At 33.6% G+C, this 13907-nt stretch overlaps 1 protein-coding gene across 1 annotated transcript; it reads left to right on the top strand.

Moving 5' to 3' along the window:
- The first annotated feature begins 3477 nt into the window (after positions 1-3477).
- On the top strand, positions 3478-12835 carry LOC145570227 (beta-amyrin synthase 1-like). The gene is made up of 18 exons (XM_081629255.1): positions 3478-3688; positions 6836-7021; positions 7211-7300; positions 7411-7608; positions 7713-7797; positions 7907-8073; positions 8186-8377; positions 8981-9094; positions 9209-9331; positions 9468-9590; positions 9717-9815; positions 10082-10138; positions 10240-10286; positions 11331-11474; positions 11608-11785; positions 12020-12097; positions 12368-12451; positions 12572-12835. Exons 1-18 carry the CDS (start codon positions 3488-3490, stop codon positions 12695-12697), a joined length of 2292 nt encoding a protein of 763 aa, XP_081485381.1. The 5' UTR covers positions 3478-3487; the 3' UTR covers positions 12698-12835.
- Positions 12836-13907: the final 1072 nt, after the last annotated feature.

Raw genomic sequence — 13907 nt, 5'->3', positions numbered from 1 at the left:
AAAAGTGTTTGGTAAAATTATTAATGGTTGTTAGCTGTTTATTAGTGATAAAGTGGGCCAACAAGCCAAAAGCCAATAGAAAAAGCTACTCTTATTAGCTTTTGGCAAAAAAGGTAGCTTAAAAGCCAACAAAAAAGCCAACTACCAAACATATTCTTTGGCTGTTTGACCAAACTAAAAAGCCAAAAGATAGGCAAAAAGCCAATTGCCAAACACCCCCTTAATAGAATTTGATGCTTAGGGGTTCTCAATTTAACAAAATTAACAATTATTGTGAGTCTATCTAAGGGTATATGTTGGTGTAAGTTTTTACAAATATCAAGGGTATACGGTGCATTTTTTAAAACCTCAGGGATACATAAAACAATTTTTAAATTTTTTTTTACAGTAAGCTAAGAAAACAAGTAGAGAGTGATTTTTCTTAAAACCGTACTCCTTTTGTCTTTATTTTCATGGTTTTTAAATTTACGAATAGAGAATGTAACTTTACTTTTTATTTCAAGGAAATTGGTAGTTTAATGATCTATAATGATACTTAAACTATTTCTAAATACTTACAATACTTGTCCGTCCAATGGTACATAAATTTATTTAATTAACTACCATATATGCTACGAGTATCTACAATTCTTTCTATATTTCCACACAAACTCAAGTGCCCCAAGTATTTAAGAACAAAATAAAATATCTTTTTTTATTGTCTACATAACCTTGGATAGCCTTCTAAATATAGGAAAATGTTTCTTTCTTTCTTTTCTTAAACTAAGAAAACGATATAAAAGAGTGATCTAGGCAAAGGGATTAACACTAAAGGGTGTTAAATGTGCTGATGGATGAGTCATTGGATTTGGTATGACTGTGGACCATTGGACCACGACGGACCAACTCCCCTCTCTTTCCCACACCACGAATCAGCCCCCTCCTTGATTAGGTTTGTGCTTAGTGATAAATATATAGGAAATTTTCACTTTTGCTACTAGTAAAAAACACGTGTTTTTTTTTAATTTTATTTTACTACCATATAAAAACAAGTTTGTTAGAAATTGCTACCACTTAACAGAATTCATCAGGCTTCCGTTAAGTTTATTCAAAAAATTAAAACAATTAAAATTTTCTTTTACAAAAAAAAAAAGAAAAACTGAGCCACCAGTCCACCACCCTCAACTGCCCAACTTCCTCCCGTCAGCCACCCTCCCCCCTGCCGGCGGCCGGCTCCCAAAGCTTCAGCCGGCGCCGAAGACCCCACCCACTCTCTTCCCCCACCTACGCAGGCAGCCCAGCCCCCTCCCTTTTCCCCTTCTTGCTGCCCCGACCCCAACCCCGAACCATAAACCACCTCCCTCCGCATTCACCCCATCGGAATCGGCCCTTCCCCATTCCCACAATCGGAATCAAACTGCCCTCCCCTTCCCCTACCCTTTTCGGGCACTCCTAACCCTAAACCACCACACCGAAACCACCATAAGCGAAACCCTAAAACCCGTTAATGGTGGTTCGGGCTGGTGGTTTGGGGTTAGAGGTGCCGGTTTATGGTGTTGGGGAGTGGCGCGAGTAGTTCGAAGGGAGGAGCAGCAACAATAGCGGCGCATTTTGGTGGTGTTGCAAGAGGTTGAAGGTGAGTAATGGTGGTGCAGTGGGAAGAGCTTTCGTGGGTAACTTAGAGGAGGAAGGGATGGTACAGTGGCTGAAAGGTTGGATTAGGGTCGCAACGGAGGAAGAAAGGGAGGGAGAGTAGGGTCGCTGGCGCTGGGCGACGCTTTGGGCGCCGATCACCGACCGCAGGTAGGGGGGAAGGGGGGTTGCTGGGCAGTGATGGTGGCTGGGTGTTTTTTTATTTTTATTTTTTCTTTTATGGTGGGTCAAAGGTGGCTGACGGGGAGGCAGTGTGGGGTGTCTGAAAAGGGAGGGGTGGTAGTGAGGGTTGTTAGATCTCACTAACGGAAATAATAACTAAAAGCGTTAAGTGGTAGCAATTTTTAATAAACTTGTTTTTGTATGGTGGTAAAATAAAATTAAAATTTTCCCTAATAGCAAAAGTGAAACACATGTGTTTTACCGGTAGTAAAAATGAAAATTTCCAAATATATATTAAGATATGTCACATCTCACATGTGCATGTATATGTATGTACAAGTCATAGGTTCAAATTATCTCATCAACTTATATACTTTGTAAAAACTTGTGGCTAATTAGAAAAAGAAAAAAAAAACCCGGAAAATTTGCTTCTAATAATTTTATCTTTGGTCGGTTCGCTGCTAATAATCCCATATTTTGATTGTTTTTAAATAATCTCACCTTTATAATGCATTTTATTCGACTGGTTCCTTGTGACTGTGACTAATAACCTGTACAGGTAATATATTTTTTTTTTGGATTTAACTACATGATTGATTAGTAAATCCCACCCCAAGGTATCCAACCCTCTAGCAGACAACAGTCCTCCCTCGAAGCGCCGACCGACCCAGTCTCCTCCCCGCGCCGGCTGAGCAACCCCCCTCCCTTCCCCCCTTACCCCCGCCGCGACCACCCACCTCTCTCTAAATTAGTTTATCAAAAAAATTCATATCATGTTTAGTCATGTAATCATATATAAAACTTTAGTAATTCTATACTTATGGTATAAATCTATACTAATATATTAAAAGATGTTCCTAAAAATGTCCACATGTCATGAAATCCCCCTCTTATAATAAAAATAAAATGTTCTCTACAAGATTTGAACACGCAACCTCTAATTCTAAAATTAATTGTCTTACCATCAAGTTATGTAATTTTTTATATAGTTATTTGAATACAAAATATTAATATGTAACAAATGTCAATATGAACAACATACGGAGTATTTAATTGCAAGAAAATTGAATCATAAATTATAACGTATATTACTGATTAGTTTCATGTAATAATCCCGAACATCATCCAGACCCAAAAACTAGTTTAATAATTAAATATGTGTCAGTTTACAAGTGATGTATAAGGAGTCAGAGAATACACACAACTAGTAGGCAATACATTCGACCACAAAATAAATCGTCATACACTCATACGCGTACATTGCTTTCGTAGCAACGAGGAAAGCGAGGAGCGCGAGATTAATTATAAACCTCATCAGTCATCATATCGCTACCTTCGTCCTTCCTACATAAAATATTTCATTATTTATTTTGAGTTTTTGACTATTCCCACTTAGTTATTGGACCAACCTAGCATATTATATAATATATGCATGCATAATTTCTTGTATATTTCACACACATATTTATACATCAAAGTTTTCATATAAAAGTCACTCTACCATATCTAATTGAGCACAACAAAACATAAAACTTGCCAACTACATCACATAGTAATTTGAGCTGATAAATTATATATTGTCAATTAGTTTGGTCACAGAAATTGTGACCCGTAATTTGAGAATTTGCACATTTATAAATTTTGCCCAGCAAATCTTCTCTACGTGCTAAAGTTGTGAAGTTGGGATTATAAAATGTGGAGGTTAAAAGTTGGAGAAGGTGCAAATGACCCTTATTTATACAGCACTAATAACTTTGTTGGACGACAATCTTGGGAGTTTGATCCAAACTATGGCACCCCTGAGGAGAGGGAGGAGGTGGAGGAAGCACGTCGTAACTTCTACAACAATCGATTTAAAGTTAAGCCTTGTGGTGATCTCATATGGCGTCTTCAGGTTTGTTTTCTGGCTAATTTATTATAGATCATATTCACCTTTATTATTTACTTTGTTTAATATTCGAAGTTGATTTAGATATTATTGGGAGCCTGGGGAAGAAGAGAGGGAAAACAGTGATGAGGTTGTTTTTTAAAGGTCGGAAGCTGATTTTTTATTTATTTATTTTTTAAAATAACTCGAAAGTTAAGGTTAAACAAGTTTGTGAAATTTGAAGTGATAAGAAACTTCCCCTTAATTTTACATAGCATTTGCAAAATCATGCATGAGATACTTAAGTAGACTTAAAATGGTTAGTATTGAACTTTTCCTTCATAGACGAAAGTATAAAACGAACTCCTCTTATTGAATGTATACTCAAGTACTATATAGGAAGTATATTTATTATTTTACGTCAAATAGGCTTGATAGATTGTTATATACACCCGGACACCTGATATGTCTATAAACATTTTAATTTGTTTTCATTTTGATGATTCATATTATTTAATCATCAAATGAAAAGCAAAAACTAACTTTGTGATAATTGGGTGCATCATACATCCGGATATTTATAAAATATTTATTATTCGATCATCGTGGTATTTGTTATGTCGTAAAGAATTATTTACAACGGAATAATTATAAGAGTTTGGGAGCAAGCAATACGGTAATTTTTCACACTAACATAAAATGTTGTTACGAACCCCTTATTCCAATTGCATGCCAAACGTGAGATGAGGATTATGTTAGTAAAATCACGTACACTATAAAATTATCATAATTGCAACCCCTCTAAACAAATTAAACAATGGTGGTACTTTCCGTTATAATAGCGTACGTTACTTTGTTATTATTAATAATGTTTGGGAATGACAAAGCTCAACAATGTAAAAAATCAATCTTATTGAATTGAACACAAGTTTACTACACCAATTAATTCAAAAGTTGCAACAACAATTCCAAAACAATGTTATAATACACTTCGTATCTAATAATCAATATATATATATATATATATATATATATATATATATATATATATATATATATATATATATATATTAAAACTCAATGACAAGCATTATTATTTTGCCACGTGTTGTCAAATCTCACCATGTGTTGCCATATAAGCTATTATTACTAATCACCAATGTTTCCATCCAAAAAATTATAATTTGTTAGTATTAATATTTGAACCCATAATTTCATATTCATCAAATCTATACTTTAACCACTACTTCAACAACAAATCTTTTGACAATAAAGTTGTATTAAAAAGAGTTACTCTTGTTCATAAATTCTAAAATTAAAATTGCCCACTTATATGTGTATATTATAACAATAATATAATTATAAAATTAATTTCATTTCTTTTAGTTACTCAACCTTAATTCATATAGGTTATAGTTAAGAATTTAAAATATGTAACCCAAATTTTAAATTAAGTTTTTTTTTTTAACCACGAAATATGCTTACTTGAAGGAATTTTTTTATGATATATAGCTGAAATAAAATTTTCTTTAACAAATAAAACAAACTGATTTGATATAACATTTACGCTACTGCATATTAAATAATGAATTATAATGTTTAATTATATATATAAAAATTAACAAATAATATATTTTTTTTATTAAACCACCAATTTATTTTACTTTATTTTGTTATAATATTTTTATTTACAAAGAATGACTCGGGCGATGGGCAAAAAAAACTAGTTTTACTCTAAGTACAAAAAAATTGGAAGAATCCAATTGGATTTAAAGTCAACGGGCACCAAGATTACTCGATTTGGGAAGATACTTTAATAACTTTATCCATTAATTAATTAATTGCACATGTTCGAATCAGAAATCAATATTGGTTTATCAATTGAATAATTAGAAATTATGTGGTAGTTGGAATTTCACAAATTGGGGTTAATAACATGTCCCTCGCGCACCTCGTGGGTAGGTTGGGCACATTTGGACTTTTACGACTACCTAAATCTATACACTCTACTCTATACAGACTTTATAATCTACTAACGAAAATTCGACATTAAACATGTCAAATAAGAAAATCCCTAAAATAAGAATGATTTTATGCGTATATTTAACTAAATTAATTGTACAAGTACATATTAGAAACTATGTGCCCTTTTTTACCAGAGTGTGTCTAATACTACTACTTATTTTTCTACAAATCGAAAATATTGTCAGTTAAAAATCAAAATATGCACATTCTATCAGAAAAATACGCAAATTTAATTAAAATAATATATAAAAAAAACAATTGCACATCTAGTCCATCCTCAACTACTATACAAATGATAAGTCACAATGACATTAATAACTAGGGACGGGAACTAATTGAATGTTGGTGTAGTGGTGATTGGGACTATACTTGGTAGGGAGGACTCGTGTTTGATCCCCCACAACAACAATCGGGAGAAGACTGGAACCTAACCACCCAGAACTGATTCCCGAATCCGGATTATTCCTAAAGGTGAACCGGGTGGAACACCAAAAAAAATAACTAGGGACGGGAGATTTGAACCCGTGAACATACGTATCCCTCAATATTTGTCACTAAAACAAAAACTCGTTTTCAAAAATTAAACATATGTACAAAGCATTATTACGAAAACACTAGACCTCGTATGATATTACTTTATTATGTATCCCACCCCCTACCTTGGTCACTCAAATTTCCCACATATATTTTGGATGAAATTACATTATTGTCCTCAAAATTTTGGAAAAGTAGTTCAACTTATAATAATACATGGGTATTACATAAGTTAACTAAACAAAATATAGGAAACTAATTCATGGGAAATACGATTTCCTATATGTCAACCAAACACAATTTTAGTATTTCCTAGGCAATAAAATTTCTCATGTATTGTAACTTTTTATAGGCATTTAATTCCCATATGCAACCAAATGAGGCCTTCAGTCTTCTTTGTGGTGTGAGATGAGAATTCATGCTCCTTTAATTAGTAAACTTTAATAATTCGTATAATAGGAGAAAATATGATATAATTTTGTCCAACATTGATAAAAAGAAAATTTAAATGCAAATTTTTTAGTTTAATAAAGCGATGTAACATTATGCACTTATATGCAAGAACATTAATTATTTAATAACCACTAATTATGCAATTAATCATTTGAACCATAGTTCCTAAGGGAGAAAAACTTCAAGCAAACAATTCCTCAAGTGAAGGTGGAAGAAGGGGAGGAGATCACATACAAAACCACGACGACAACATTAAAGAGAGCAGTGAATGTATTCACAGCCCTGCAGTCTGACCAGGGCCATTGGCCTGCTGAAATTGCTGGCCCTCAATTTTTCCTTCCTCCCTTGGTTAGTCCCTTAACAATATACTACCTCCGTTAAATGTTATGTGCAACTTTGGAATATTTTATATCTCACAAATAATACCCCAAAGTTGCACATAATGTACATCTCATTTATGTAATTCCATCATTTTATAACAAAGTTTTCAAGAGTTATAATGTAATAACATGTACATAAACATGTAATGTCATGCAGGTTTTCTGCTTATACATTACAGGGGATCTGAATTCTGTTTTCGGGCCAGAGCATCGCAGAGAGATTCTTCGTAGTATCTATTATCATCAGGTTAACTCATATTCTTTACAATATAATGATGAATTGAAGAGGTTTGACCATGGAAATACGTTTAGTTTCTTAAGAAAAAATTGGACTAATTGTATAATTTATTATAATAGAATGAAGATGGAGGTTGGGGATTGCATATTGAAGGACACAGTACCATGTTTTGTACTGCACTCAACTACATTTGTTTGCGAATGCTTGGAATCGGACCGGATGAGGGCGATGACAATGCTTGTCCTAGGGCTCGTAAATGGATACTTGACCATGGTAGCGTTACCCATATGCCTTCTTGGGGAAAAACTTGGCTATCTGTAAGTCAATTAACGTAATTTCATATAAGTCATAACTTGAATGTACTTGTAATTGATTAACTAATGTGATTGTAACAAACATATATATATTTCTACCATTTTAGATACTCGGCTTGTTTGATTGGTCTGGAAGTAATCCAATGCCACCTGAATTCTGGCTCCTTCCGTCTTTTCTCCCTATGTATCCAGGTATAAAATTTCGTACTCCCTAGTAGATATCTTGTACAAGTTATGTTTAAAAACTAGCTAAATTATTGAAAAATTTTGGTACGAAAATTTGACGTTAAATATTATACAGCAAAAATGTGGTGCTATTGTCGAATGGTATATATGCCAATGTCATACTTGTATGGAAAGAGGTTCATCGGCCCGATTACACCTCTGATTAAAGAACTTAGAGAAGAACTCTACAACGAACCCTTTGATCAAATTAGTTGGAAGCAAATGCGTCATTTGTGTGCACCGGTAAGCTCGTATAACTTTGGCCTTATTTATTAATTTTGATAAACTCATAGATATTTTTTTTTTAATATTAAAACTTACACTAATTAAACTAATTGTTATGATTACCAAATAGGAGGATCTTTATTACCCTCATCCATTGATTCAAGATTTAATGTGGGACGCTCTTTACATCTTTACGGAGCCTCTCCTTACTCGTTGGCCTTTCAACAAGCTGATTCGAAAGAAGGCACTCGAGGTTACAATGGAACACATTCATTACGAAGATGAGAATAGTCGTTACATAACCATCGGATGTGTTGAGAAGGTATAGATCAATAAGCTTATAATAATGTACAAGTAGCATGGGATTATTACACTAACCCCGTTTTTGGAAATTTATGGGCCCTAGGCATAATGTAAGAAAAGGGTCCCTTAATTACGTAAACAAATTTTTTTACACGCAATGGCTTTAAATATAAGACAATGAAAATAACTTATATTATTTGAATAGTAATAAGTCTTCATACACAATACTAGAGTAATAACTTTGTATAATGTTTCGGTAATTGAATAAATATGAAACGGTTTAATTGAAAAGATTAATATTTTGGAGCAGATATTCATAGAATCCGGAAGATTAGAAGAAGTGAAGAGGTTACATTGCATTGTTATCTCCACCAAATTTGCATCTAAGTAATTTAATGTTAATTGCTAACTAAATGCAATAATTATCTTTTTAAAAAGTAGTTTTTTTCTAACGAGTAAAAATTACAGAGTAAAATTCTACAACTATGCAAACTGATTTTTTTTTGGGCCCCTTTCTAGCGTGGGCCCTAGGCGCTCGCACTCGAGGCCTCTTGGCCGGCCTTGTACACTAATTTAGTACTTAAAGATATAAAACATTGACTAATTGCTTTGAATTTTGTAGGTTTTATGTATGTTAGCTTGTTGGGTTGAAGACCCTAAAGGAGATCATTACAAGAAACATCTTGCTAGAGTCCAAGATTACATTTGGATTGCTGAAGATGGATTAAAAATGCAGGTAATTTATCATCAAATAGAGTTTTTTATTAATAAAGAAGTACTTACAAAATTCTCCAAAATTATGAAAGGTGATCATTACTAACCTAAATATATGTAATAACAAAAAATGCAGAGTTTTGGAAGTCAAGAATGGGATTGTGGGTTTTCCGTCCAAGCATTGCTAGCCTCAAATCTTAGCCTCGACGAAATTGGACCTGCTCTTAAGAAAGGCCATTTCTTCATTAAAGAGTCACAAGTATGTATTTTTTCTTATAGATTAAAGTGAATGGTTCATGTTTATATGGTGCATAAATTTATACTTTAAAGTACTAATGTTATAAATAGACCAGAATAGTTGTATAACTAATGCTACATATTTGCGTACATATTAGGTTAAGGACAATCCATCAGGTGACTTCAAAGCTATGCACCGCCATATCTCGAAGGGATCATGGACTTTTTCTGACCAAGATCATGGTTGGCAAGTCTCTGATTGTACCGCCGAAGGCCTTAAGGTAAGACCCTTACACAAGAGCAATGTACAAGTAGATTGTATTTTTGTAATAGAAAAATATAATGCATTATAATTTGATGTTTATTTATACAATTAATTTAACTTTGGTTTCTTTTGTATTATATAGTGTTGTCTAATCTTATCAACAATGCCCCCGGAAATTGTTGGAGAAAAGATGGATCCTGAACGACTTTATGATTCTGTCAATGTCTTACTTTCTCTACAGGTAAGAATGTATTGCTATTGTAACTCTATGTTTTATCAAGTATTTTCTAGAATTATTCGGTAATTGTTGAGTACATATATGTTAGCTGTAGTAGTAGTAATTTTTCTACATATTGGCGTTCGATATAAGTATATAACTAGATGTATCTAGGAATATATCGAACACCAATATATCTTTATTTGAAGTGATATCTATTATTATGTCAAATTTCAATTTTTCTAGCCTAAAAAATTGAAAATAATACGACATCAACTATTTATTTTCAGAGTAAAAATGGCGGGATAGCTGCTTGGGAACCTGCAGGGGCTCAAGAATGGTTGGAGGTGAGCCATTGAATTTTACTACAACACGATTAATTTACGTATCAACAATGTTAATCATTATATATGAGCTTAATAAAAATATATATATGTACGATCTCCAGGTTTTGAACCCAACAGAATTTTTTGAAGGCATTGTCATTGAGTATGAGTGAGTATTCTTAATAATACATTTTACTTGATGCTCACAAAATCTGTATTATTATTATTATTAGGAAATTTTGTTTTTTACCACCTCACAAAAACACGAAAATCTCTTTTACCACCTCCCAAAAAAAGTATTTTACTTTACCACCTCATAAAAAACACGAAAATAGGTTTTACCAGCCACCATTGAACTGATTCCGTTTAGGAATCCGTTAAGTGGGCCCATAAAGCCACGTGTCGTGTTATTATTGGCCAAAAAAAGAAAAAAATAAAAAAAAAGAAAAAAAAATAAAAAAAATAAAAAAAAAAAAGAAAAACCTAAAACTACCCAGCCACCACCACAGCGCCACCATCGCGCCACCACCCCCTTCCCCCCAATTCACCACAACCTTCCCCGAAACCATCACCCGCGTCGCACCACCAGCCCCAACCACCTGAACCCTCCCCCTCCCTTTCCCACAACCGCGTCGCCCCCAAAACAACCAAACCCAAAACCCTAGATCCCCACCACGGCCACGAATCTGGCCACAAATGGCCGAAATCGGCCGGTTTTGGGGCTCAGTGGCCTTGATCGGCCGATTTCAGCCTTTTAAGGTCAAATTCGTGGTCGTTTTTGGGGGGATGAGTTTTGGGTTTGGTGGTTTTTGGAGGCGATACGGTTGTGGGGAAGGGAGGGGGAGGATTTAGGTGGGTTGGGGCTAGTGGTGCGACGCGGGTGGTGGTTTCGGGGAGGGGTGCGGTGAGTTGGGGGGAAGGCGGCGGTGGCGTGGGGGTGGTGCTGCGGTGTTGGCTGGAGTAGTTTTAGGATTTTTTTTTTTTTTTTTTTTTAATTTCTCTTTTTTTTTTAACAAATAAAATGCTGACACGTGTTACTGTGGTGGTAAAACCTATTTTCGTGTTTTTTATGAGGTGGTAAAGTAAAATACTTTCTTTGGGAGGTGGTAAAAGAGATTTTCGTGTTTTTGTGAGGTGGTAAAAAACAAAATAACCTTATTATTATTATGATTATTACTTAAATCTTTACTAACAAAAAGAAGTCATATAATAGGTACGTAGAATGTACAGCTTCAGCAATTCAAGCTCTAGTAATGTTCAAGAAGTTATACCCAGGCCACAGGAAGAAAGAGATTGACAATTTCGTCGTAAATGCAGTCCAATACCTTGAGAACACCCAGTTTCCTAGTGGAGGATGGTAAGTTCTAATATAACTTATCTATGCCATTTGTATATTATATCGTACGTAACATTTAACATAGTTTGTACAAGTTGTGTACGCGTTCTTATTGATAAATTTAATCTGATTAATAACACAAATTGTTTTGTAGGTATGGAAATTGGGGAATTTGCTTCATATATGGGACATGGTTTGCTCTTGGAGGGCTAGCAGCTGGTGGGAAAACGTACTATAATTGTGCTGCTGTTAGGAAGGGTGTCGAATTTCTACTTACAACGCAAAAGGAGGATGGTGGATGGGGTGAGAGTTATATTTCGTGCCCCAAAAAGGTAGTTAACTATTCTTGTAATTACAAATAATGTAGATGAGATTTGATCCCACTTAAATCTTTAACCAAATAAGCTAAGATTTGAAATTAATATTGAACCCCAGATTTTCAAATACCAATTACATACTCTGTACTTGATAGAACAATTTAATATTCCGTACTCCATCTGTTTTTATTAAGTTTTTTGTTTGTTTATTTGGAAATTAATTAATACTTTGTGATTAATAAACCACAGGAATTTGTGCCAATAGAAGGAAAGTCCAATTTGGTTCAAACCGGATGGGCTTTAATGGGTCTACTTCATGCTGGACAGGTATTTTCATAACTTTACTAATACTCCTCTAATAAACCTAGTTTTTCAAAAAAAAAAAAAAAAAAAAAAAACTACAACTGTTGTTGCTATTGCTGTTGTGCCTTTTGTTTTTCAATCTAGCATATCATAACTTGACTATTTATACATCGGATCATATACAGACTCTTAACTCTTAAAACTACGCTTAATTTGCCATTTTCATATATGTTTCCCATTTAGATGTTTGTTAAAAATGACGTTAATTTATACAATTTTTCTAATTATAATCAGGCGGAGAGGGATCCAACTCCTCTACATCGTGCAGCAAAGCTTTTGATCAACTCACAACTCGAAAATGGTGATTTTCCCCAACAGGTAACATTATTAATCTCCTATAAAAAGTGTTAATAATTAATTTCCGATAATATAATTACGTATTAATTGATAAATTAACATAATTTTACTCTTCATGATTGAAAAAAAAAAAAAAAACAGGAAATAACAGGGGTGTTCATGAAGAATTGCATGTTACATTATCCAATGTATAGGAGTATTTACCCAATGTGGGCACTTGCGGAGTACAGAAAGCGTGTTCCATTACCTTCTATCAACTCTGCCTAATCCATTTAATTATTTCATATCATGCTAGATATGTTACAATAATTTTGTCCCAAAATAAGTTTTTATCTAATATGAATTATTAGAGTTGTAATTATGTAAAGTTGTACTTAATAAAATGAAAAGATAAGTCTTGTTAATGATACGTGGAAAACAAACGCAAGAGCATAGTATTCGTGAGTGGATTCATGGTTTATAAATCTAATATTGACAGGACAATGACTAATTGAATAATATTATTAAAATTAATGAGTAATAGTTGTGAGATGGAGTGAGGGATAGATAAGGTAGTTAGAGCCCTTCGATTTTAAAGAATTTTGAAATCAATTCTCACTATTCGTCCATGTGGCTTTCTAAACACACACACACCAAAAAAAAAAAAAAAAAAAGTACTTGTCAATTATATATGTAAAAACAAATTTTAATACGGAGTATGCAAATATAAGAAACAAATTAAATAGAGGTAGTACATGAAAGACGGTGTTCATTTTTTTTTTCTTTTCATCATAACAATTAATGTTTACACTCAAAATCTTAAATTGTGTAGTGGGTGGGTGTGTAAAAAAATGTGGGAGGATAAAAATAAGAGAGGGTGAAAATGTGTCATTATTATGAATTAATAGAGGGTAAAAGGATAAATGTGCCAAAAATAGCATAAATCAAAGTGTTAAGATCTCCCTACTCTTAACAAAAACGAATTGAAAAGTGTTCAATCATAAATCAAAGTGTTAAGATCTCCCGATTCTTAACAAAAACTTGAAATTCCAATCCGATCCGATCCAATTTAAAGTTAGGATCCGATTCGAATTAATAATTCGGTTTGGATTGGATTTCGGTTTTTATCCGAATAATGGGCACCCCTACAATTGGATGTTGGTGTAGTGATGATTGGAATTATACTTAGTAGGGAGGACTCGTGTTCAATTCCCTACTACAACACTCGGGAGGGGACTGGAACCTTACCACTCAAAACTGATCCCCGAATCCGGATTAGCCCTAAGGGTGAATCGAGTGAAATACCAAAAAAATTAGCAACCTGGGCTATAATACCCCGTATTTTTATGTATTTTATATAAAGTATTTAAGTATTAATAAAATGTATTGTTAAGGGGTCAAGTATTTTAATTAAATATTTTAAAGGGTTAAAGTATTTTAAGTATAAGGTTTTATAAAAGTAAAATATATTTTGGACCAAACATTTATTAATTATTGG

This window comes from Chenopodium album, chromosome 12 (genome assembly GCF_948465745.1).
Source record: "Chenopodium album chromosome 12, dcCheAlbu1.1, whole genome shotgun sequence".
NCBI classification, from domain to species: Eukaryota; Viridiplantae; Streptophyta; class Magnoliopsida; order Caryophyllales; family Amaranthaceae; genus Chenopodium; species Chenopodium album.
This window is presented reverse-complemented; position numbering and strand designations above follow the sequence as displayed.

What these genes read in the sequence shown, in the direction of transcription:
- LOC145570227 (XM_081629255.1), top strand. Translation starts at nt 3,488, where the DNA reads ATGTGGAGGTTAAAAGTTGGAGAAGGTGCAAATGACCCTTATTTATAC. An exon ending in GTAGTATCTATTATCATCAG is followed by an intron (nt 7,301 to 7,410) that starts GTTAACTCATAT and finishes TTATTATAATAG; the next exon opens with AATGAAGATGGAGGTTGGGG. An exon ending in ATGTCTTACTTTCTCTACAG is followed by an intron (nt 9,816 to 10,081) that starts GTAAGAATGTAT and finishes ATTTATTTTCAG; the next exon opens with AGTAAAAATGGCGGGATAGC.